At 50.0% G+C, this 23,537-nt stretch overlaps 7 protein-coding genes across 7 annotated transcripts; 3 read left to right on the top strand and 4 right to left on the bottom strand.

Annotated features, from left to right (window-relative positions):
* Positions 1–1,505: 1,505 nt before the first annotated feature.
* On the top strand, positions 1,506–2,555 carry NECHADRAFT_40212 (uncharacterized protein; the record flags this gene model as incomplete). The annotated part of the gene is made up of 1 exon (XM_003048021.1): positions 1,506–2,555. One exon carries the CDS (start codon positions 1,506–1,508, stop codon positions 2,553–2,555), a length of 1,050 nt encoding a protein of 349 aa, XP_003048067.1.
* Positions 2,556–9,329: 6,774 nt separating this feature from the next.
* NECHADRAFT_40249 (uncharacterized protein) lies at positions 9,330–10,142 on the bottom strand (the record flags this gene model as incomplete). Its single annotated transcript, XM_003047846.1, has 1 exon — positions 9,330–10,142. The coding sequence occupies one exon, from the start codon at positions 10,140–10,142 to the stop codon at positions 9,330–9,332; it is 813 nt and encodes a 270-aa protein (XP_003047892.1).
* A 666-nt stretch (positions 10,143–10,808) lies between these two features.
* Positions 10,809–14,401, top strand: NECHADRAFT_40446 (uncharacterized protein; the record flags this gene model as incomplete). Its single annotated transcript, XM_003048020.1, has 5 exons — positions 10,809–12,170; positions 12,344–12,901; positions 12,952–13,098; positions 13,156–13,653; positions 13,703–14,401. 5 exons carry the CDS (start codon positions 10,809–10,811, stop codon positions 14,399–14,401), a joined length of 3,264 nt encoding a protein of 1,087 aa, XP_003048066.1.
* Positions 14,402–14,816: 415 nt separating this feature from the next.
* NECHADRAFT_79837 (uncharacterized protein) lies at positions 14,817–15,561 on the top strand (the record flags this gene model as incomplete). Its single annotated transcript, XM_003048019.1, has 2 exons — positions 14,817–15,088; positions 15,153–15,561. The coding sequence occupies 2 exons, from the start codon at positions 14,817–14,819 to the stop codon at positions 15,559–15,561; spliced, it is 681 nt and encodes a 226-aa protein (XP_003048065.1).
* Positions 15,562–15,675: 114 nt separating this feature from the next.
* NECHADRAFT_68905 (uncharacterized protein) lies at positions 15,676–16,474 on the bottom strand. Its single transcript, XM_003047845.1, has 3 exons — positions 16,246–16,474; positions 16,109–16,191; positions 15,676–16,054 (listed from the first exon to the last, which is right to left on the bottom strand). The coding sequence occupies exons 1-3, from the start codon at positions 16,422–16,424 to the stop codon at positions 15,780–15,782; spliced, it is 537 nt and encodes a 178-aa protein (XP_003047891.1). The 5' UTR covers positions 16,425–16,474; the 3' UTR covers positions 15,676–15,779.
* Positions 16,475–17,581: 1,107 nt separating this feature from the next.
* Positions 17,582–19,081, bottom strand: NECHADRAFT_79835 (uncharacterized protein; the record flags this gene model as incomplete). Its single annotated transcript, XM_003047844.1, has 1 exon — positions 17,582–19,081. The coding sequence occupies one exon, from the start codon at positions 19,079–19,081 to the stop codon at positions 17,582–17,584; it is 1,500 nt and encodes a 499-aa protein (XP_003047890.1).
* Positions 19,082–19,461: 380 nt separating this feature from the next.
* On the bottom strand, positions 19,462–23,345 carry NECHADRAFT_40379 (uncharacterized protein; the record flags this gene model as incomplete). The annotated part of the gene is made up of 3 exons (XM_003047843.1): positions 19,462–19,958; positions 20,055–21,639; positions 21,783–23,345. 3 exons carry the CDS (start codon positions 23,343–23,345, stop codon positions 19,462–19,464), a joined length of 3,645 nt encoding a protein of 1,214 aa, XP_003047889.1.
* Positions 23,346–23,537: the final 192 nt, after the last annotated feature.

The following is a 23,537-nucleotide window of genomic DNA, read 5'->3' as shown; positions in this document are numbered from 1 at the left end:
AAAATCAAATGAGGTACCCTGTGTTGTCACCTTATGCGGACTGAGAGTTGCTCCGAACTGCACCGCATGAGCTCTGTCGAGCCCTAGGGTAGGTAAGTTGCAATTCCAACAACTCATCTAACAACATTTCCTTGATTCTTTCAATAGTATTAGGCTAATTAATATGGAACAAAGACGCCAAGTTTTAGATCACGTATGTTCCAAGTTAGTAAAAATCGGACGTCCCGTTCAGAGCCGAGGTCTTAGTCGTGGGGAACTGCAATTATTGAATTTGACGGTGTTTATTCAAGCAAACCCAGAAAACCCACACAGCCTCCAACCAGTTTTCAAGAGGTGGTATAGATGTGGGGGATCCAGAACACTGATGTTTGGGAATCTATCCACGGTCTTAATATTAACAAGATCTTTCGATTCATGAGCTGCCATCCTAGACTCAAATAGGGACTGCTACTCGCGTACAAACCTTAGACATCTAAATCATACAACACCACAGATAGAAAGTCTATGACTTACAGTCTAAGCCAGAGAATTAAGTAGATGAGCACGGTAGTGTTCTGCCCGGAGCGATAGATTTTAATTAAGCACCTTAATCTTGAGCGCCCTGCAGCTGCGATCTTCTGGCTTATTCAACCCATCAAGGGCTGGGTGTTTCCCCTGACAAAGAACACATTGTCAACACATCACAGCATCATATCCCAATGCTAAGACGGTGACCCTGCAGCTGCATTTTCCCAAGTTTGAGAGGTGGTTACCCAGAAAGGAAATGATGGTCTTCCCCGGAAATGAAATGACACCGATAAAGCTCGGGAATCTGAAGTGACAAATCAACCCTGCCGAATGTGCCGTTCAGATGTCGGTAGTCATTGGTGCGGATCGCGGATGCAACCTCAAAGATCTACATTCAACGATCACGGGGTGTGGCAGTGTTTAGACTGTTAAGGAATAGTCTAAATGCGCGTGCTCAAGACAAAGTATTGGTTAATTCTCTTGTCTTCATCAAGAACTACTTAAGCTGCTGAAATCAAATTAGGAAGCTGATGTGATATTTCGGGCTCATCTCGGCGATACAAAACTCCCAAGTCGTCCCAACTGGCTCTAAAAAAGTATCATCTCGAAAAGTCTATGAAGCCGTGCCTTCCGTGATAGACACACCATATTCCTAGGCGGTGTGAGCCGGAGGAGCCAGTCCTGTAACGGACTCACAACCTCCGATTGGCCACTTATTCATCAGGTCCTCTATCCGAAGCTAACGAACCTCCTATTTGATACGAGGCATTATTAAGGACTTTGAGTTTCACGGAAAAAAAGCAGTGAAACACTATAGCGCGACGTAATATGGACCCTTGATTGGAGGAGAAACAAACATCCTAGTCGCAATGTTACATGCCAAAATCGGACCACGGGGTTTTAGGTCCGTGAACCGAGACTACTTAAAAGACGTGGTCGCTGGTTGAAACGAATTGTCTTTCTGAATTGATAGACACTGAACCTATACGGACGACAAGATGGTGGCTCTTCGGTTCTTGGCATTTATTTCATACTGCTCTCTGGCCCTTTCGGCCTTGACCTATCGGGGTGTCGATTGGTCTTCCCTACTCCTTGAAGAGGCCAAGGGAATCAAGTACACCAACGGAGGCTCATCGCAGTCCCTCGAAAAGATCTTGGTCGCAAATGGCGTCAACTCGGTCCGACAGCGCGTCTGGGTGAACCCATCCAACGGCGACTACAACCTCGACTACAACCTCAAGCTTGCCAAGCGTGCCAAGGCTGCTGGCTTGAGTGTCTACCTGACTCTGCACTTCAGCGACACCTGGGCTGATCCGGCTAACCAAAAGATTCCTTCTGGCTGGCCGACTGGTATTGATGATCTTGCCTGGAGACTTTACAACTATACCCTCCAGGTCTCCAACGCGTTTCAATCTGCTGGAGTCCAGCCCTCCATCATCTCCATCGGTAACGAGATCACTGCTGGTCTTCTCTTCCCCACCGGTTCGACCAAGTCCTTCTACAACATCGGTCGACTTCTCAACTCTGCGTCATTCGGTATCAAGGATTCTTCCCTCAACCCCAAGCCTAAGATCATGATCCACCTCGACAAGGGTTGGGACTGGGGTACTCAGGAATACTTTTACACCAACGTCTTTAACGCTGGAGGTCTCAAAACTTCCGACATTGACATGATGGGTGTCTCTTACTATCCCTTCTACGGAGCTGGTGCCACCTTCTCTGCTCTTGAGACTTCGTTGAAGAACTTGGCTAGCAAATGGGGCAAGGAAATCGTCGTCAGTGAGCTCAACTGGCCTACCTCTTGCCCTTCGCCTGCCCAGGCTTTCCCCAGCGACATGCGCAACATTCCCTTCTCCGCCGCTGGTCAGACTCAGTTTATCGAAAAGGTGGCCAGCATCGTCAGCAAGGTTAACCGTGGAAGGGGACTGTACTACTGGGAGCCTGCTTGGATGAACAACCAGGCCCTCGGATCGTCTTGTAACTCGAACACTCTGTTTTCGTGGCCTGGTGCGGCTCTTTCCAGTCTTTCTGTGTTTAAGAACATCTAAGAAAGATGGATAGGCGAGGGAATTGATTTCTTTTCATAAAACTTTGTACATAGGCATGGTCATACATACACTCAGTTCACCCTGCTTCAACCCTGCATGTGAAGTTCACCAAGAGTTGCAACAAGAACCCAAGCCCAACCTCAGATGCCTTCCAATGAACTGCAACAGCCACTATCGACCTAGTCATCATCATCATCGTCGTCGTCGGTTTCAGTGTCAGTCTCCTCAGTCTCAGAAGACCCGGAGGGCGCCCGACAGACATCGGATTCGTCACCATCTGACGCCTCCCCATCCTGGTCACCGTGCTCACTCTGCTCATCCCCCGACTCGATAGAAAAGGCGACTCGTTTAAAGACGTGACCTCCTCCGTGCGTCTCGTTCCGATGAGGGAAGCACTTGAAACAGAACCAGATGCTTTCACTCGAACAGGTTAGACACCTATGCCACTGGCCAGAACTCGGCTATCGACACGACATGTATTAGTAACCACATAGAGGTATAAAGCTTGAAAACTTACCAGGAGACAGTTATCACACCTCGCGCTGAGGTAAGCCTCTGGCGTTGTCGTATGGAATGCAGGATCCCAGACCTGTTTGACTCCGTCTGGGCCGATGCGCTCCCTCTTGTCCTCAGGGGGCTCCAAAAGTTCCAGTGGGCAATCATATTCCGAAAGTCGACCAAATGGACGAGTTTCCGGGCCGACCACTGGCCGTCGTAGCTCACAGGCCAGACATCAGCCCCGCATTCTTTCACGAGCAGGTTGAGCATGTTGGCGTCTGCCATTTCGGAGGACCTGCATGCATACATGAGAGGTGTCCATCCATCCATGTCCTTGACGTTGACATTGAAGTTCTGGCGAGATGCTTTGAGAATCGTCCTAGTACACTCTACAGGGTCACTCCCGCCTGCTGCAATGTGTAAAGGGGTCCTCCCGTAGCTGTCCGGGGTATGGAGATCAGCGCCGGCTTTGGCAAAGTAGCGAATCTTTCTGTATCCAATGTAGGGGTCTGTACTAGCAGCAAAATAGTGGACGACGCGTCGACCTTCCTTATCGGCCGCGTTGATGTTTGCCCCGTGACGAATGAGATATCGCAGTTCCTTCAGGTCATGGTGACTCACGTCGAAGTGTCTGGCTAAAGCGATGACGGGGGTGTCTCCATAGAGGGTAGGCTTGTTGACGTCCACGTGAAGATCGCTCACGAGATATTTGAAAACAGAGCGGTGGTGAGTCAAGTAGGTGCTCCCGGCAATGACCATGTACAAGAGAGGCTCGCAAGTGGGCAAAGGTCCCAAAGCATTGGGATCCGCTCCGGCGTCGGCGAGGATTTGTACCATCTCGAGGTAGACGTTGCCATCGACATTCTTTTGTTGACGGCAGGCTATGTGCAAAAGACTTCCGAGGTATGGGATGAAGATATCTGCCCGGGCTCCTCTGGCGATGAGGTATCTCATGACAGCGACATTGGCCTCTTGGGTGGCAACAACCAGTGGTGTCAGACCTTTCTCGTTCAGAGAATTGACTGGGGCCCCGGAGTCGATCAGTAACTTGACGAGTTCCACAGGGGTATGTTGCTTTAACCAGTGTAGTGCAGTGTTTTTATCTTCATCGACGTATTTGGCATCCGTCCCTTGACGGAGGCAGAGTTTCATGAAACTGAGCAGTTCCGGGATCTTTTCTTCAGACAACGGGTCTGAAAAGCGCGAAAGAACTTGCTTTGGGTCTCGGAACTCGCCTAGGCCGGCTCCAGCTTCGAGGAGGAGGCTCGCGCAGTCAAAGTTGTGGTTCTCAACGGCAAAAAAGAGAGCCGAAAATGAACGGCCCGCACCACTTGCGTCGTGTTCAATGTTGAGGTCTGCTTTCGGGCTCTGATGTGCTATGATGGCTTTGATGGTGTTGATGTGCCCCCACCTAGCAGCCATCATCAAGACGGTGCCATAGTCGTCACACATCGCGTTGATATCTGCGCCGTGCTCAAGAACGAGTGACACAAACTCGGGGGCATCGTAGGAAGCGTGTAGCACAGTCCAGCCACTGTACCATTTCCAGTTGATGTCCGCGCCCCTGCTGAGAAGAAACTTTGCCTTTTCAATGTCTGTCCCCTGATAGGCTGCGGCAAACAGGGGAGATTGATCATCCCCGGGAGTATAGTTGACCGAGGCTCCTTTGTCGATGAGGAACTCTATCATGTCAATAGAACACTGCCAAACGGCGTTTGACAAGGGTGTCCTGAGCTGCATGGTTTCGCACGGATCGAAAGAGTCGAGCTTGGCGCCGTGTTCAATCAAGAGACTGATCATTTCCTTGCTCTGGGAACTCAAGGCGCGAGCAAGAAGCATTGCCCTTTCCTCGGAAGACTCGTTTGGATCTGCTCCGTGTTCGAGAAGCAAACGACAGGTCTCAATCATCTGAACGCTGTCACAGGAACTGTACAGAGGGGATCCATTTGGTGAGGGAGTACGTGCATCTGCTCCGTATTCCAAAAGCACACGAATGCAATCTCTACTGTTGAGACTTGCTGCAAGAGTGATTGGGGGAGGTAGGCCGCCCTCGGAGTCGCTGAAGTGAACGTCGGCTCCGGCTTTCAGGAGCAGATCCAGAGCTCGATACTCGCCCGCATCAATAGCAATGTGTACAGCTCTGTAGTTGTCATTGTCTTGGTCGTTGATGTCGGCGCCGTGATCGAGGAGCAACTGCACCATCTCTGGCTGGCCTAACCTAGCAGCTATGAGCAAGGCGGTCATGCCATTGGTGTCCCGGACAGTCAAGTCGGCTCCAGAGGTTACCAAAATCTTTGCCACATCGAAGTGATCCCAGAAGATGGCTGCTTGAAGAGCTGTGTAGCAATATTGGTCGTTCCAGTCGTTCAGGTCGTAACCAGACCCGCACAAAACCGAGACCAGGGGTTCAAGTCCAGCAGATGCAGCGCGAAAAAGGATGTTCTCAGGCCAGGGAAAGCTTCGGGGTGATTCAACCTTGTCCAGAAGTTGAAGGATTATCTGTTCGTTCCCAGGAGATGCAGTCCAGAAGATGGCATCTTGCAGCGCCAACTTTTGAACCTCTTGAACCTCGTTCAAGTCTACCAACGACATCTACATGGCCGTTCCGAGCTGCTTCTGTGATTGCCAGCCAAATGTCTTGCTGAAACCACTCTGGGTCTTTGTTATTGGGAAGTATCAAACAAACAAGGTCTTTCCATCCCAGCGCGGCGGCCATGGGCAACGCAGTGAGGTAGCTTCTCTGGATGCGCTTGAAAGGGTTTGAAAGTAGGTAATAGGCCTCGGACCAGTCTCGACTCGTTTTTATATCGCCAAGGTAGCTGTATGCCGTTTCGGTAAGTGGCGAGCTCTGACTGCATTGATGATCGTTAACGAGTCGATAGTGCTCAGGCCAGAATTGAACAGCATAGTATAGAAGATCGTCTCGAGGAATAAGGAGGGGGCAACTGGGGAAGCTTCTGTCATAGTTTCCCACCCGGAATCTAGAGTACTTCTTTTGCACTTCATGGTTCCGAAGATAATTCAAACACGCATGTGTGAGGTAACAGTGGCTGGCTGCTGGTTCTTCATCTTCGGTTTCATCGCCCAATGGCAGAGCTGCAGAGTAAAACGAGGGGTGAGAGAACATGACCTCTCGGTTCTCTATGACAATGACTCCACAGAGGATTTTTGAAAGATCTTGGGCAAGTTGCTCGTGATCCAAATCCTGGAGTGTATCCCCGGGTAATAATGTTGTCGACGCAACAACTGCGTGACTTAGAGCCTCAATTGTCAATGGTTGCACGGCGTACTTTACCCATAGATAGGTCTCGTTTGCCAGTGGTTGCTTTTCCCGAGAGTGACTTTCTATGAAGACGCGCACGATATTCTCCGGTGTCACTGGGCGCAGTCTACTGATATCGGCACTGATGGACTCGATTGCTGATCCTCGTTTGTGGTGACTGAGCCAGTCGATGATTCTGTGGCCAAGATGAGGCGCACTGGAGCAGTCATCCATGATAGATTTGAGCTGTGGTTCAAGGTGCTTTAGAACCGGACGCTTCTTTAGCAAACCGTCAAGAGCAAGCTCAAGCTCGGGCTGCTCCAAGCCCCTCTCGTCGGCTGCGTATCCCTTTGGCCCCGTTGGACAGTCTTGCATGGACAAGACTTGAGACTCGGGAATTAACTTCTTGATCGAACTATCAGGGCCACTCGTCGTGATAACAATGCGGAAGTACCACTCATTGCGGCCAAACTGCTCCTTGACCCTTGTTAGGAACCATGTCCGCTCCTCTTCCACACATTCGTCGAAACAGCTCAAGAAGATGGCGCAGTTGTTCACACTCGGGCACTTCCTGATCAAAGTGAATAGCTGAAAAAGATCCGGCAATGACCAGCGGTGGTGGTATCCCAGGTTGTCAAGCACTGTGCGGATGACTGGGCCGTCTGGCATCTTCCGCCAGTTTTGCCACGCCATGTCGTTGATGAAGGAGATGAGCATGGCCCTAATGTTGTTGTAGCGGCTGTCATGCTTGTTGAACTCGAAGTAAAAGGCAGAAAATCCGTATTTTTCCCCCCATAAGTCTAGATATCCGTACTCGTACTTGGCGTATATGTGTTGAGTGAGCATGGCGGTTCATTTTGAGTCTCCGGGAACACCTTCAAGATACAGCGCACCTGGTCTCATCTTTCTGTCAAAAGTTTTGAATGCCTCTTGGCTGGTAAGCCAGGTGAGGAATGGGAGTTGCCGATCCTCAGGGACAGTTGGATCCATGTGCACCTTTGGTGGCCTTGTTGGAGGGGCAATGGATAGGAGAGCGGTTTGCAAGTGTATGTGACCAAGATTGACCTTGAGAGCTAGATACTCGTTAGTAAGGGATCAGGCATATTTCAGAAGGGTCTCTCTTACGGTACATATCGGAATTGAAGCGTTCTTTAAGAACAGAAACCCAACTTTTAAGAAAAGAAACCCAACTGTCATCTTCGTAACCGTCACCTCTAACGAGATCAGCGTGGCTAATGGCGTCTTGAGAGAAGACACCGAGTGCAGAAAAGGTGTGGTGCATCGTTACTGTATATCGACTGAATGGTGATGCTGGCGCAGTTGGGAGCTCCATCACTGCCGAAGATGGGTTGGCGGTACTGTCGGTCTGGTTGTCGCTCGACTCATCCGTGTTGAGAGCATCAAGGTGAAAGACGTTGATGCTCACCAAGCGAGAGAACAGCTTGGTGTCCAGGAACTGAAGGTTGATCTTGTCTACTTGCAGGGCAAGACTTCTAATCTTTCTCATGACTCCATTCTTGATGTCTGGGCCTGGAAGACTGATCAAGTTGTGCAGCTCATCCTCGAGAATGTCGATCGACTCTGCTTGGTGAGGACAACCGAGAAAGATCTGCCAGGAACTCAGGTTGGTCTCAGTGGAATAAAATAGCAAGGATGAGGGGATGTTATCGTACAATCGTGGTGGATTGAGTGGCAATCCTCCTGTGAGCTTCTTTCATGTACTTCCAAGTTTCTTCATCCTTGTAGTCTTCGGCGAGAGTAGCTTGAGCGGCTTCAATGAGAACCTAGAAAAGCGTGAGCTCCGATTGCTAAGTCAGAAAGGAACAACCAACCTGCTTGACTATGATTCCTCCAATATCGTGGCAAAGCCATATGATGGGTCGATCCACTTCTGTCTAGGTATGAACAATATTAGCCAGCTAATGCAACCACGTAAGAGAGATCGCTCACATCCGAAAGCTCTCGCCTGTATTCACTATACAACCGTAGCAAGTTTCGAGCCTCGGCCTTGATTCCATCTTCCTGGAAAACTCTCGCCGCTTCATCGGTAGGATAGAGGTAATCCAGTTGTCGAACTGAGAGGTGCTCAAACAATCGCTGGCCGACCCATTGATCTCCCTCGTATGATGTCCATACGGTATTATGGTCATCACGAAGGCCGTGGACGGTGATTACACTGAGTAAGAATCAGTTCATTGTCAAGAATAGACAGTGACGGGTCACCCACTCGTAGTCGTCATAGTCCGAGAATCCCCAAGGTCTGCTCAATCCCAGGGGTCGAGCTTGACCGTCGGAGTTGTCCTCTTTGTTTGAATGGATGGACAAAAGGTCGTCAGTATCCGGATCAGATAAGTCCGAGAAGATGGATTCATTGTCGCCGCCTTCGTCCTTGTCGAGGTTGGCAAGGTCAGTGGGTGCTGGTGTCTCACTTGAGCTCTCACCAACGACTCTGTCGTGGATTGGAGAGTCGGGAGCACTCTCTTCAGGCTCTGACATATCGTCAGGATTGAAGGGTTTCAATGATCTTTGACCAGCACGGGTAAGAATGCTTCGAGTTGCCCAAGTCTTGGTGTGCGGATGGGCTTACCTGGAGAAACAAGCGGTCCACTACTGGACCCTCGCAGTGCTTATTGCGTGCGTAAATTAGGGGGTGGTACCTGCGAGGTACAAGGGATAAGCGCAAGGTACGAAGCCAAAAACGATTCATAAGCATAGTCACCTGAATGCCAGGTCCTGAGCGGACTGTTGGTTGTCCAGGCCAAGCTCTTCGGCCCGTGGTAGTGCAACACTGTAAGGATACAGTGGAACTGGTTGCATGGGGTCGCCAGGAAATCCCGCACACGCAAAAACGCATGCCGAACTGTATCGGGGGGGTAAGAATACAGAGTAAAAAAGGTGCGAAGGTGGTGAAGTGGACGGTTGTAAAGGGGTCTTTATAGCTTTCTCTGGTTAGAGCGCGAACTTGTGTACTCAAGATAACTACGGTTAATCTTCTAAATTTAACCCCTCTGAGGCTACTTCTGAGCATCTAATATCATCGTAGTAAACGTAACATCGCTAAGCTTCTGCAGGTCAACGCTGCCCAGCTCTTCAGTATCATACACCATCAACTTGTTTGTCGGCTTCATATCCGGCTTCAATAGCACTGGATCATCCGCAGGAACTCCCCCAAAGAAAGATTGCAGCGACGTCCACCGATCTGCCTTGCACTTGAGCCGAGGAAGGCAGGTAAACATTTTCTCGTCCATTCTCTTGATCCTGACAGCAACTCGCACGGAAGCCGGGACACCCGTCTTGAGAGTCTGATTCTCCAGGAGCGTCCACTTTGCCTTGCGTTCGGGGGGCATGCTGCCGGCGATAAGCTTGCCTCCCATGATCTTGGTAGCGTCTTCCGTTTCACGAGTTACTGCCTTCTCCCATTTTGCTGAGGCGCCCAGCTCTGCTCCGTAGCTGACGCCAACAGTCCCTTCGCCACCTCTTGTGACAGTCTCGGATTGCTTGCTGGGAAGGAAGCTATAGTGCCCATCGAAGGAAACTGCCTCGACCTCCGGAGGGATGCCATCCGGGTCTGAGACGTCAAACGTGAGCTCGATAGTTGCTTCTGAGATTCGACGTGCCCTCTTCTGAGGATCAAAACGGAACTGGAGAACCAACAGAGTCGCCCAGTAGTCACTGTCCTCAGACATGGCACCATGAATGGCGTCGATTAGGGTGCATCGGATATCGACACCATGACCAGACCTCTGAATGACTTCGCGGCGCTGATAGGGGTCCTTCGGGTTGTTTTTGGTGTGAAACCGGCCCCCTTCGATGTCGCCTTCGAACATCCCAATGTCAAATAACTCGACGCCATCTTCCTCCTCCACGCCTTCGAGGTTCGGGTCTTCGGTTTGGTGGGCAGACATTTCGATGGTAGAAAGAACAACCTATTTGCTTTCAGCTGAACCTGAGCAAGGGCCAAAGTATGTGAAATGGTCTGGGGAGGGCTGCACATGCAGCACAAAGATGCACACATCTGAACGACATTGAACTGGTACGATAGCCGCCGCGAGACTGGAACTTGGCTCCCTCTCATGTCCCATTGACAAGTCAAATGAACCTTGGGGACGATTGGCTAACCGCCCACTGGCGTGCGACGCTGCATGGTTCTGCTTTTCAGTGGGGAGATAGTGAGCCCTAGCAGGGGGTTTGAAACCACGCCTTGCCAATCAACTCTGGGAGCGCCAAATGCCACCATGAGCATGCGCAAAGGATTTCCAGGTGTCAGCAAAGCAGGGGTTTTTAGGCACAAGAGAGGGGGAAGTTATAGACATTGAGGTACTTGCCAAGTGGTCAGGGTACAAGCTTTCATTTGGGGGCCAGAAGACCTCTTCCGCGTGTCCCTTGCAAGGACAGGAAATTCCGCCTACCTAAGTTCAAGGAGATTGGGCAATCTCTGTCTTTGAATCGTACGTCACCACCACGTCGCGAACAGCCCTCGCCCATCAGCTATCATGTCGGACGCAGAGGACAGAGATCCACAAAGAGACTCTGATGACGATGAGGAGGAGACAGATGAGGAAGATGATCTCGTAAAACTCGCCATCTCCGATTTGAAGAAGACTTTTGACAGCGAGGCCGACGAGGAGCATGTTGACAAGTTCTTTCGCCACCATGGAGAGACTGTCAAGCACTTTAGCGAAGACGGCGTAACCTTCTTGCACCGAATTGTCCAATTGGTCAAAGACAAGGCAGTCAACGCACAACACGTCAGGCCGTCAGTCGAGAGAATAGTCGCCCAATATCCGGATCATTTGAAGACTAGGAACGACGACGGACAGACTCCTCTATACCAGGCTATCCACCTCAGAAGATACACCTGGAAGTTGGTCGGTTTTATGCTGAATAGCTGTTCTGATCCCAAATGCATCGAAGACGCGCTCGAGTCTCCATGTGGCGAAGGAGACTCCGCAAAGACTTGTCTCACATTGGCATTCGAGAAGGACCTCAGACTCAAAGCGCTACAGATCTTGGTTCAATTCGCTAGCGAAAGAGCTTTGGAGGCTAAGGATGGTTCTGGAAGGACGCCATTCCACTGGGCAGTTCAGTACTCTCAGTGTACTGACGAGAGGGTCGATGTCATCAAGCTTCTGCTGGAGAAGGATCGCGAGGCTGTCACCAAATTGAGGGAGACGGCGAGTTTGAGACCTGTTGACACTTTCTTGGACATCAAGTACGTGAGGAGAGAAGACTCGATTGAGTACTCCGTCTACGGTGAGTATGAAAGAACAGCAGAAGTCTACCTTGCTGAGGAACTCGCACGAAAAGAGCGAGAGGCTAGAGTGCGGGAAGCCAAAGTGCAAGAGGCAGAAGATGAGAGAGCAGAGTCCAAGACATCCACTGTCAACGTCACGGTGAGAGAAAGGGAGTCTCCTAAAGCAGGTCTGCGCGGAAAAGATCCAAAAGCTCAGATCGGGCCCGAACGCGACAGTGGATGGAAGAGACCCGAGAGGGATCACGACAGAAGAAAGCCAGATGCAGACATGCTGGATGAGCGTGAGAGGTTGCGACAGCAGCTCAAAGAGGAGGAGAAAGAAGAACAAGACAGACGGGCGAGGGAAGAGAGGAATTGGCGAGATCAAGCACCCGAACGAGAGGTTTCCAGCACAAGACACCATGCCAAAAACGAGAGACGATTCGACCATGCGACAGGTGTTCCAAGGGTAGAGACTGGATTTACAGGAGGAGACAATGCACCAAACACTCCGTTGAAGAGAGTTGCAACAGGAAGATTGGGCGCTAGCGACGACAAGAGGAGGAGGGAGAAGAAGGCGGTTTCGTCGAGCAAGACTTCATCCAAAAAGCCCAACCCAAAGGTGTTGTCGAAGAACTCTGCGAGGATTCTGAGCATGTTGAAATTGCACTACATGAGGACGCGAACCATCAAGATGGCAAATTCCTTCTTGTACGGCAAAAACGTCCATAAAGGTCAGGGCATTTTCATTTTCAAGGTGCATGTCACTTTGCTAACTGAGGACCAGACGTCCAGATTTGCTTCGACTATGAGGGCCTCCCGTCTGAGATACAAGCTCACGTCTTCAACGAACGATTCGGAAAGGATCGTAACAGCGGTATCCAATTCGACGAAGTCCTGATGTACGTGAGATTCCCAGATGTGACGGTGATACACAGCGGACGAAGAGCGCCCAAACCTCGAGCCCTGGGCCGACAGGACATGGAGTTTTTCTTTGACTGGCTCTATGCCAAGGGCGTCCGTCGCATTCTCAAACTCGAAGTTGAAGACAGCGGCAAGATTCCTCATAGCGATGAGGCGATCCAGATTTCGCTTGATAAGATCATGATTGAGCATTTGGACTGGCAAAAGTCTGACCTTGATCCTCGCGTCATCTGTAATATCAGCAGCAAGGCTGACAGGTCATCTGTCTCCAGTGATGATTCTGATGACGGGGCTAAGAACATACTCAGAGAAGTAACTCTCAAGTGGAGTGGCAATAACGCTGTGTTAAGGGCCTGGAGCGAGCCGGAGGGATTGCCACAGCTTCAGAAGCTCGAGGTCATCAATCTTTGCATTCCGCCCCATTCTGATGTAAGCAACTTTGATACAAGGCAGGAAACAGTACTGACTGATCACCGTAGCTCTATGATACCAGGAGTTGGGTGCAGAAGAACCTCGAAGAGTTCCGAGCTCGCCTCAACAAGAATGTCAATCTCATCCGCAATGTCACGACAGCAGACGCTGTTTCTGCAGGACCATTTGAGGAAACACACAGCTCGACACCAGCGGTGGAAAAGACTGAAGAAGCTATCACTGCGCCACCTCCTCCTGAACACACAATCGAGGTCATTGCAAGAGAAGGAAAGAAGGGAACTGAAATTCAAGTGTCTAGCGGCTCCTCCAAGACTTCTGCTAGAACCAACCCAGTCACTGAGCATCAATGGTTGACCTGCATGGAGAGATTCTCCGGGTGCATGGGCCGTTTCTGGAAAGACACCATCGAAACTTCTCGGGAAAGGCTCGGTCAAGGAGCGTCAGCCGTAGATGGCCAGGCCGCGGCTGATCTCGAAAGGCTGAGCAAGGACGTTGTTGTCGCGCTGATCGATGATGGCGTTGACTCATGTGATCCGGCGTTTTCAGGGCGTGCCATCGAGGGCAAGACTTTCGACTACCAAGATGGAGGTGTTGGACAGTATTACATCTCTGCCAAGGGCCACGGTACCGAGATGGCTAGAATGATCCTGAAGGTGTGTCCTATGGCGAGCATCTACTCGATTCGGCTCAAGACACATATCAGCCCTGAAAAGGGACACTCAACAATAGACGCTGCCTCTGCAGCTTTCGTAAGTCAGCACACAGCCCTTACAGCCCCAAGCACTAACAGAATTTTAGGCTATCGAGGCCGCTCTGGAAAAGAAGGCATCTATCATCTCCATGTCTTGGACGATACCCGTACCTGAAGATGGAAGCAAAGAAAAGCAGCTGCTAGATGCCGTGCTAGAGAGAGCCTGCAGGCAAAAGGTTCTCATGTTCTGCTCCTCATCAGACCAGATCAACGCAACGGAGCATTACCCATCAGCTTACAAGCGTCAGCGATTCTTCCTCATCGGAGCTGCCCATGATGATGGCAGTGCTTATGGTCACGCTGGAAAGGACAACGATTTCATCTTCCCGGGAGTGAGCGTCAACACTAACGGGGGTAACAGTTTGCCCCTCTACCTGGCCGACAAGACCTCTTCAACCAAGGAATCAACCGGCTCTAGCATTGCCACGGCCTTGGCAGCAGGCTTAGCTGCCATGATCACTTACTGCTTCAAGGCCAGTGCTTTGGGCATTGTCTCAGCTAGGACCCAACAAGGAAAGGACTACATATCTGGATCCGAACTTGTCAAGCCAGGAGATGTGGACAGAATTGCCGAGCATGAAGTTCTCAAGGCAGCCTTCGGCAGATTTGGTAATATGGAAAACGGCCAGTTCATTCCAGTTTGGAACAGATTTGGGCCTGCAAGTGATGTGTTGGAGGGCGAGATCAAGTATGAAAGCAAGCTCACTTGTGTCATGAATCTCTACTCAAACCTCATTGAGCGTTAGTTCAGCCATGGGTGGAAATGCTTGTTTCATTGCAAAGAGAGGCGTGGAGACATGTCCGGCAGCTAGCCTTCATAAATCTCCCGTTCTATCATCCTCGACTTATGCTCTTGTCTTGTTTGTGGCGCCATGTACGGCTATATCGGCTCCCCAGTCCAGGCTGTTCAGCCATCAGCTCAAGTCATCAAGGTGCTTGCACTAAGAGGGGTTAGAACTGTCGAGCGCGTTCGCCAATTAAGCAAGAAACACGCCTGAACGTGGCGTATTTATCCCTGCTACTCACAGAGGTTCTGATTCGGATTATTAGCCAACAAGGTATTGACGGGTTAGCGAGTTATTATAACTCCATGATGCTCCAACTATTTCAAACATCACTGCAACCTACACACGTCAACATTGTCTTTGCCCCAGTCACAGAATGTCACTTTCACTCTCTATTCTCCTCGCCTCAGCCGCGATGGCTGTTGCGCAGACAACCACCTTGGACATCGTCTTTCCGGTTGAAGGCATCAAGACCATGTACGGAGCGGTCGTTGATGCCAATCCCGAGGTCACGACATTCGCTCTTCATTGTGCTGAGCATGTCGAAAATGTACAATGTCACATTCTTGGCACCCAGACTGTGGTCCAAGGTCCATCCACCCTTTCCATTCAGTACTATTTCGCTGGGGATGAGGAAGCTGGCTATTTGTGAGTGCCGAATTGGAGAGTTTCATCTCGTATGACGATTTATTTGACAATCATGTGCATATAGCTCTGAGGATCTGGCTTGCAAACTCGACAGGGAAAAGGGTGCCGCCACCTGTCACATCGACATTGCGTCCGAAGCCAGCAAGGGCAAGACTGTGTCTACCTCTCTCGTTACCATCAACACGGAACTGGCGTCTCTCATGATTCCCGCTGTCATCACCGAAGGGGTTGACAAGCTTGAGAACCCGAACACTGCCTCTCCGGCATCCGCAACCGATGTTACGATTTCTTCGACGGCGACCAGTTCAAAGATGGAGGAGACTTCTGTATCTGAAGGAAGCTCGAGCGCGGCGCACGAAACACCAGCTGCGTCATCTCCAGCGGTCGAAACCAATGACTCTCGGGCTATAGACGTTGGGAAGTACGCGTTGGTTGGGTTAGCTGCCACGGCTGCAGCTTTCTTCCTGGCTTAGGGCGATCGCAGTGCCGGCCGCCTGAGCGAGGCTCTGTATTGGTAGCGAACAGCTTGAATGGTGAAATTTTCCGATAAATTTATCAGGCTCAAACTCCTACACACACTTTACTATCGAGTATTGTCAAGTCTTATTAATAGGAGTGCTCCTTTTAGGTTCAGTCAATCGCAATTTCCTTTACACGCCATATCCCCATTCATCATCATTACATGCATCCTTCACTTCCTGTTGAATAGACTGACATCCAGTGGCAACCTCTCACCCATCCAGATGGCCCTCTCCAAGTGATCTCGCTTCTCCGATGCTCTGTGATCGACGCCCTCTTCTGGGATGACATTGGGATGGATCAGCACCGACAAAGGTCCACGCCAGATTGCCAGCCATGAGACGAATGCGCCAAATTGTGCGGGTGTGAAGACGTTGACCTCGAACATGGCGATTGGGTGAGGGCCGATTGGTCGATCCCAGAAGCGATAGATTCGGAGTTCAGGAACTAGATCGTGTCAGCTTGGGTATGAGGGGATGACGTTCTCCTACTTTTACTCACATTCTCTTCGGATGCGTTGCCACAACTCATTGGCATACTTGGACTGTTCCGGGTTGGTCTGAAGATAGTAGATGTGAAGATCACTGTCAACTTGTGGTTAGCAACCTCTACCAATCAGCACCTCGCTTTCAACTTACAAGCCTCCTCGGATACCCTGATCAAGGGGTGCAATAAACTTGTCGTATGCCTCGCTGAGCTTCTCTGCCGGAGGATTCACGTAACTCTTGCCATCCTCAGCCTTCTCTTCAGGCAAAGGTGGGGCATTTTCGTATCCAGCTAGAGGGGAAGGGTAGGAGTAAACTGAAGCGTCACCCATGTTGAAGTGTCGATGGTGGTTGAGATATGGAGCTAGAGAAAAGATACAGGGATAAGATGCAAGGATGAGTGAACTTGATGTTTAATGAAGGATGAGAGAGTATGTCACGGAGATATATATATGATGTGAAATGCGGAGAAGACCGTGGTGTTGCGTGACCAGGCTCGCAAATTTGTCATCATGATTGGACGGAAGGAATTACTCAGCTTAAAACATCCCACACGGAAAGCGGGACCTTATCAATCATTGTGGGTCTGCCGCGCGCGTAAGAATTCTCTCGGAAGCTGATTCCGGCACTCATTCTACTGCGGAATGCTATGACGTCAGATGGTGTTCTGGCATAATTCTCAATCATGATTAGTCCGTGATCGGTCCAACTACCTACCCTGCACTACAATGCTCAACTGTCGGTTTGGATTTGAATCAAATAGAAGAGCTTGACAACACACTTTTTTATTAGGTCGCTGTCTAAGTTTGGTTAATAAAATAGCTCACGGTCGGTCCTAGTACAGAACTGAAAACAATCAAATGTATCTTCAAGGGAAGAGGGTTCTTTTTTAAGGCCGCCTTTTGGATGATTGGAGGGAAGACAACGTATATTTTCAGGCGAAAACTGCTTCTTTAGAGATGTTTTCGATCACACAGCGATTTCAATGATCTATTCCAGTCTCACTATTCGGCTTTCAACGAGAGACCTGACAAACTTGATCCCCTAAGATAGGCCCTCATGAGATACCTCCCCTCCCACCTCACCTTTTCCACCACGAAAAGCGCGAGGGGAAGAAAGAATACCTCGACGGCGAACCACCAAAGTACGTTTCAGCATTTATCGACAGGTTTGTGCGCTTCACCATCTCCGTCACTGGTGGGCTCTTTGTTGTCATGCCAATGATCATAATGCGAATTGATGAATCGCAAGTCAAAAGCTTGGTCTCGGTGTCGGTGGCTGTTGTTGTCTTTGCACTCATTGTCTCTTTGAGCGTGCGAGTTTCCAACATTGAAACCTTGGTATCGACCGCGACTTATTCGGCTATATTGGCCGTACTTGTGGGCACAAGCACGTGGTCTGGAGGGTAGTCAAGTAGCGGCTGATAATTGGAGTTGAGACCAACTTTAACCCCTCGAATCTTCCCATGATATTGCTGCTTCAGGCTTCCTTAATACCAGTCAATTTCCTCCCAAGGCTCTTCCCATCGTTTTATGAAAGTGAGCTTTACTCCTCGCGCCTTTGCCAACTCCATCAGTCTATCAAATGCCTCAAGGACAAGGTCCTGCGGCAACCGTTCGGCGATATTTATCTGACGGAGATTGGGCAGCTTCCCATCCAGGTTACATTCTTGCACCAAGCTCGCAAGGTCATTCACTTGGTCCTCAGTCTCCTGGATAGATCGCTTCCATAATGAGGTCAGACACAAGCCTTCCAGTCGTAGGTTCACTAGAGAATTCGGCAGACGACTAGGCGTGATATGGTAGTCACCATAGTCATCTTCCTTGTATAGGAAGCTGACATCAATTGACAAACTCTTGAGGCACTCAAGATATTGATAACAGTCGCGCAGGTGAATGCTCCCAACTTCAGGGTCGTCATCATGTCCGTAGTTATCACCATCGTCATTGGCATCATCACTCCCATCGTGCTCCATTTCCTCATCATCACTGAAGAGAATCGAATTTCCGGGACGTTCGAAATCAATGAGAAGTGTCTCCAGCGAATTCTTGTGGTGCAGCATGACGTTTGCCAGCCCCCTCCAACTTAGCCAGGAATTGTCGCACACTGGGCCTGGCCGGTACAGCAACAGCTTGAGCCTTTGGCAGGCACTGACAACTCTGGACAGAGATTCCACGGAAACATCGACCTCGTCTAGAATGAGCTCCTCTATTGGTGAAGTGCCAACGGGGAAATCAAGAATGTACTCGTCGCGAGGATTCGCCGTAGGAACCCAGCCAAGAGTTGGGTCGTTATAATTTCGCTCGGAGCCTTCACCCCAACCCCACAGACCAAACTTCCATGAAGAGAAGGATTTAACGTTGGGTAAGTGGAAAAAGGCCGCTGCGTATAGCCCATCAGTGCTGAACTCGGTGTCCCAGTGACGGAAGACCACGGACCTCAGCCCAAGAAGCGGCAAGCCCGTGGACCCCGTCTTCTTCCACGTTCGGACCACCTGGCTTGCTAAGCGCAAGACCAGCAAGTCACGGCGCTGCTTGGCATCGAAGTATGGTATTGTGATGTCGAGACTGGAAAGCTTGGTTGCCCAGCATAATAACAGCGTGCACAAGGCGTCTGTGTTGCCTTTGCGGATATACTCTGCCCACTTGGTTGACTTGGCTAGAGCTGGCCACGCGTCGTCCACGGTTGCGGCGAGGACCTCCAGGCTCTCGTCACTGATCTCGCATCCGGAGTGGTCTTCTTCATGGTCGCGGAAGGCAACGAGACTTTCGAATTTGAGCTCCTTGACGTGCTTTCTGAGCTCAGGATGGTGCAAAAGATGCAGCAGCAGGCGTTCATGGGAATATGGCCAGCACTGGACGAGGATGGGACTCGCGATCCTGTGGAGGCGCTTGTTGACACGAGTGAGTTGATGGAGTGTGCGACCGTCAATATTGCACAGCAACACACTCTCGAGCGTCTCGTCTGGGAGGTCTAGCAGGCTGGCCATGGTAGATGTTGTGGTTTGCTTGTGTCGGGGATGGGAAGATTGAGGGATTGATGGAATGATGTTCATCTGGCAGCGTCAATCTGAAACACGCAATGCCCCACCGGCGTAGGCAGCAGTCGGCTGGGCGTGTGTTGGACAACACAGCAGTTGGTTGTAGGACCAACAGTCATGATGCATGCATGAATCAAATAGCTGGACTGGGATTTCTATCCAAATCAGGACCAGCTGAGATTACGTATAGGCCTGAGAGATAAAGGCAAAGCTTTAAATCAAAACATTGTTAGAGTAATAAACGTAGAACTAACCCCCAAAAGCAAGAAAGGAAAAAAGAAATTAAGAAAAAACTTAGTAATTACTTCTCGACCATCTAGGCAGTGAAACTATTCTGATCCTGATCCTGATTCTGATTCTGATTCTGATTCTGATTCTGATTCTGATTCTGATTCTGATTCTGATGTATCGTCTCGATCATAACCGGGGAAGTTCCTCGCGTCCTGAGAGAACTCTATGAAAAAGACACCAGAAAAACAATTTGTTGCAAAATGATGTTCCCCTGATGCGAGCCTGGAAGCGGAATGAGATCCTGGGCGGTAGTACGGAGGCAACCATATCAATGGGGAACCGTCCACTGTAATCCAATCACGGCCATAATTACAGCCATATTCAATAAAAGCTGAATCGGAAATTCCGGTCGTTTTGGAGGCGTTGTGCGGCGTGTTTGTCTCAATGGCAGCTTCGGCCATCACAGTGTCGATGTCAACCATACCCTGGTCAGTCAAGACCGTTGAATCATTGAGAAATGAGAGGCGACCCCTATACCACTTGCCTATGGGCAGTGGAACCATTCGTATCTCCCCCTCTTTTCGTGAGATGAATACTATCTGAAGTTTGTTGTCCCTTGACCTCCATGTCGCCCTTTGCCCGTTGGGCGACAGTGAGAATTCGTCTTGGGGGGAGCGGGTCGATGAGAAACTTGGGAGTTCGACATGCGTGAGCTGTGTTCCGTTTGTGGCGTTGTAATAGATCAAACTACAGCCATCTCCTGAAGACCATAATACTGCTAGTTTATTGCCGCAAAACTGTAGTGCAATGGGGTCCTTGTAACCGGTGTGTTCCAAAGACCATCGCAGTCTCGTTTTCGCAGCGTCCCAGAGGTATATGGTTTGTGCTGTGATAGCTCCCACCCATAGTCCATGATTATTCCCGTCATGAGAAACCGCCAGTTGACGGATTGATTCAGGGACCTTGATTTCATACAGTAACCTTTGGCCAGTCAGGTCCCAAACGGAGAGTAGCGACGAAGAACTCGACGGCGAAGAACTTGCGGCAAGCATTTGACCGTTAGATGAAAATGCCACCAAATTGTTAGTGGAACCAGGTTCCAAGGACTGGGCGTCCCAGGACCAAGGCATGTCGAACTCGCATTTATGGATGCCTGTGGTTGCATCCAATATCTGAATCTTCATTTCAAGGGCCCAAGCCATCAAACACCTGTTGTCCGAAATAAACACTTTCTTAACGGCGACCGGGTCGGGGCGGGTTTGGCTCGAGATTGCCGATGCAATATCACAGACCCAAACGGTTTCCTGGGCGCGAACTGCCAGTCGCTGGTCGTCAAAAGATACAGCGATTGAAGAAATGCCATGCTTCGTCGATATTTCAAAATGTTGCAGCAACTCCTGGTTCTGTTTCCCGTATAAGAAAACTGTGGTACTCGATGCCAGGGCCACCCAGGAGGCGTCATGTGAAGAAGCGATCTCCCTGATCAAGTCACCGAATCTGAGCCATTCTTGGCATTCCCCCCTGACAATATCCCATGACCATACGCCGCTCTTGCTGCACATCATGATCTCGTGAGTGTTGGGGATAAATACCACAGACTGGATCTCCCCAGTCCCTGCATTGGGGTTCCTGTGCTGCTCACCCGTTCGGACATCAAGGACCACAATACCCCCCAAGGGCATGTCCGGATATCCAAAAATGGCAACTAGGGCGCTGTCTGGAGAAAATTCGATTTTTTGGTTATGTTCTTCAAAGGAAACCCCGAGAGGCCACCTTTTCCAATTGCCCTTTTCAAAACCCCAAAGCACTAACTCTTCGTCAAAGCATACTGCTAACCACTGGCTGTCGGGCGAAAACTTCATCCCCATGACTTGACGATTGTCAAGATCTTTGCTCCACTCGGTACAGTTTGAATCGAAGCCGAGGACTTGAAGAGTATGTACGTTAAACTCATCGGGAGACTGCCGGCGGGTAGCCACACCAGCAAACCAATTCAGGTTTGGCGACGGTGTTACGAAGTCCAGCTCATGACATTGAACGCTCATGATCTCCGTGCCATCGCTGACTTTCCATTTGGTCAGCTTACTGCAACTAGTCGTAACCATTGACTTGTTGTCTGTCGAGAATGTCAGGTCGCAATGCCATTCAGTGTTAAAGTATGTGCGCCAATGCGAGTCAACTCGAGACTTCTTTACCACAAACTTGGGACTGCAGTGTTCAAAGTGGCGACGTATTAAACTTTCTTCCGGGCTGAATATTAGGCCAGAATAGTATATCTGGAGGGGGTAACGTCCGATAACAGGCTGGAAGTAGAGGGAAAATCGCCGGGCATCTTCAACAAGTGCCAATGTCTCGTCACCCTTTTCACACATTAGAATTACAGACAAGTGGACAAGTCTATAAGTAGACGTAAACATACAAGTGGTAGATCCTTGAGAATATGAAGAGTTTTCATCGCTGCCGGCAAGCTGTAGAGCCGACTGAGTGCTTCCAGCCAGAACAGGAATTTTTCGGCAATGAATTGATGGACCCTGTTGTATTGTGGTGTGTCCTGGGCGCGAATGAGCTGAGCATCACGTAGATGATGCGCCCAGAACTTGCAGGAGTAGGCGAGGCAAATGCCAGGATCAACTTGGTCATCCATATCCATTTTAAGGACGTCAAGGCTGTTAAGAGATGCGTTAAAGAGCCCGAGATGGTGTCGGGTAATACCAGCGGGGAAAAGGATATCCTGTTGTTTGGCCAAGAAGTCTTTTGCCGACTGATGGACAAAGTAAATGGTCCCGCCTCTGACGGTCAGGAAACAGCCACACTTCATTATGATCTTGGGGAGCATGTCTTCATCTCCGGGTATGTTCTGGATGGCCATCAGCTCGGAAAGGGATATTGGGCGATAAACAGTGAAAATGGTAGCAAGAATCCTAATGTAGAGATCCGAGCTGACTGGAGAGCGGATCGTATCCATCATTCTTCCGTACAGCTCGTTCAGGCCCGCGGGGAAGAGCTCGAGGTAGTCTTTAACTTCCCAAGGATCGCTCCTCTCAAGCTGTTGACAGACCAAGGCCACCCACAAGAAGGTGCCATGCGCATTCTGCGACAAGTAGCGTTTTGCAAGCCTCAGGTCTTCACTTCTAAAGTCTTTCGTAACGCCCAGATCATGCACACGGTGTTTGATGTAGTAGTTGACAGCCTGTGAAACCGATTCTGCGTTGAGCTCCAACGATAGAGCGAGTTTCGTCTGAGTCTGTTTGAGGCGTTGCTCAATCTCCCAAATGTTGCGACTGCTGACAAGCCATCTAACCTTCGTGGATGTAGTTGAACTGATAAAGTCGAGAAGAAGCTCGAGGTCTGTGACACACTCGTCTAAGGCATCGACGACAAAGATGACATTTTGGAGAGCTGAGTCTCCCAAGATCTTGGAAAGAATATCTCTGATGGCCACTCCGGAGTTCCAGTGCTCAGGATTCAGAGATGCTTTATCGCGTACATAGGAGATGAGGCATGGTTGTTGCTTCACGAGCAGGTATGCAAGCCCTCTTAGGATTGCCGTAGCATTGTTGAGACCCGGATTGGTTGCTTGGCAAAAGAAGTAGGACAGCGATGTGTCAGTCTCCGAATTTTCCAGTCTGGTAGAAGGTTCCTGCTCATTGATGATGCCCGAAAGTAACATCGTCTTGCCCTTGCCAGGATCGCCCCTGATCCAAAGGAGTGGATGGTTTTCTTTTGGGTCACACCAACGCTGATACTCAGGGCTCTGCAGGACCCAGCGATAAGAGTCCTTCAATAGACCCCCGTTAGTCTGTTCGATGCGAATCTTGTCGTGGCGAGGATCTGTTGAACACAGTGCCTTTAGGCATTTCTTGTTATCAGTCTGGGAGAAGTTGTTTGTCGTGTTGTTGATTGTGGAGGTATTGCCGATTTGAATCCGCGCGGAGCCTGCTGCAGACATGGATCCCACATGATTGGAGTTGCTGTGTTCCATGACAAATATCGAAGAGTAGTAGCGATGGTGGCGAGGCACATAACCGACAATGTACAACCTCGCCCGGGTGAAGTTAGATGTTTTGCAAAATGGCCACGTATGTGGCAGAATAACGGTGAGGGAAGAGGTGAAAAAAAAAACTTTTGAGGTAGGAGGACGGGAAATGACAAGGGGGTTGAAAATTTCAACACT

This window comes from Fusarium vanettenii (genome assembly GCF_000151355.1).
Source record: "Fusarium vanettenii 77-13-4 chromosome 5 genomic scaffold NECHAsca_12_chr5_2_0, whole genome shotgun sequence".
Lineage (NCBI taxonomy): Eukaryota > Fungi > Ascomycota > Sordariomycetes > Hypocreales > Nectriaceae > Fusarium > Fusarium vanettenii.
Note: the sequence above shows the minus strand (reverse complement) of the source record. Positions and strands in the feature narration are given on the sequence as shown.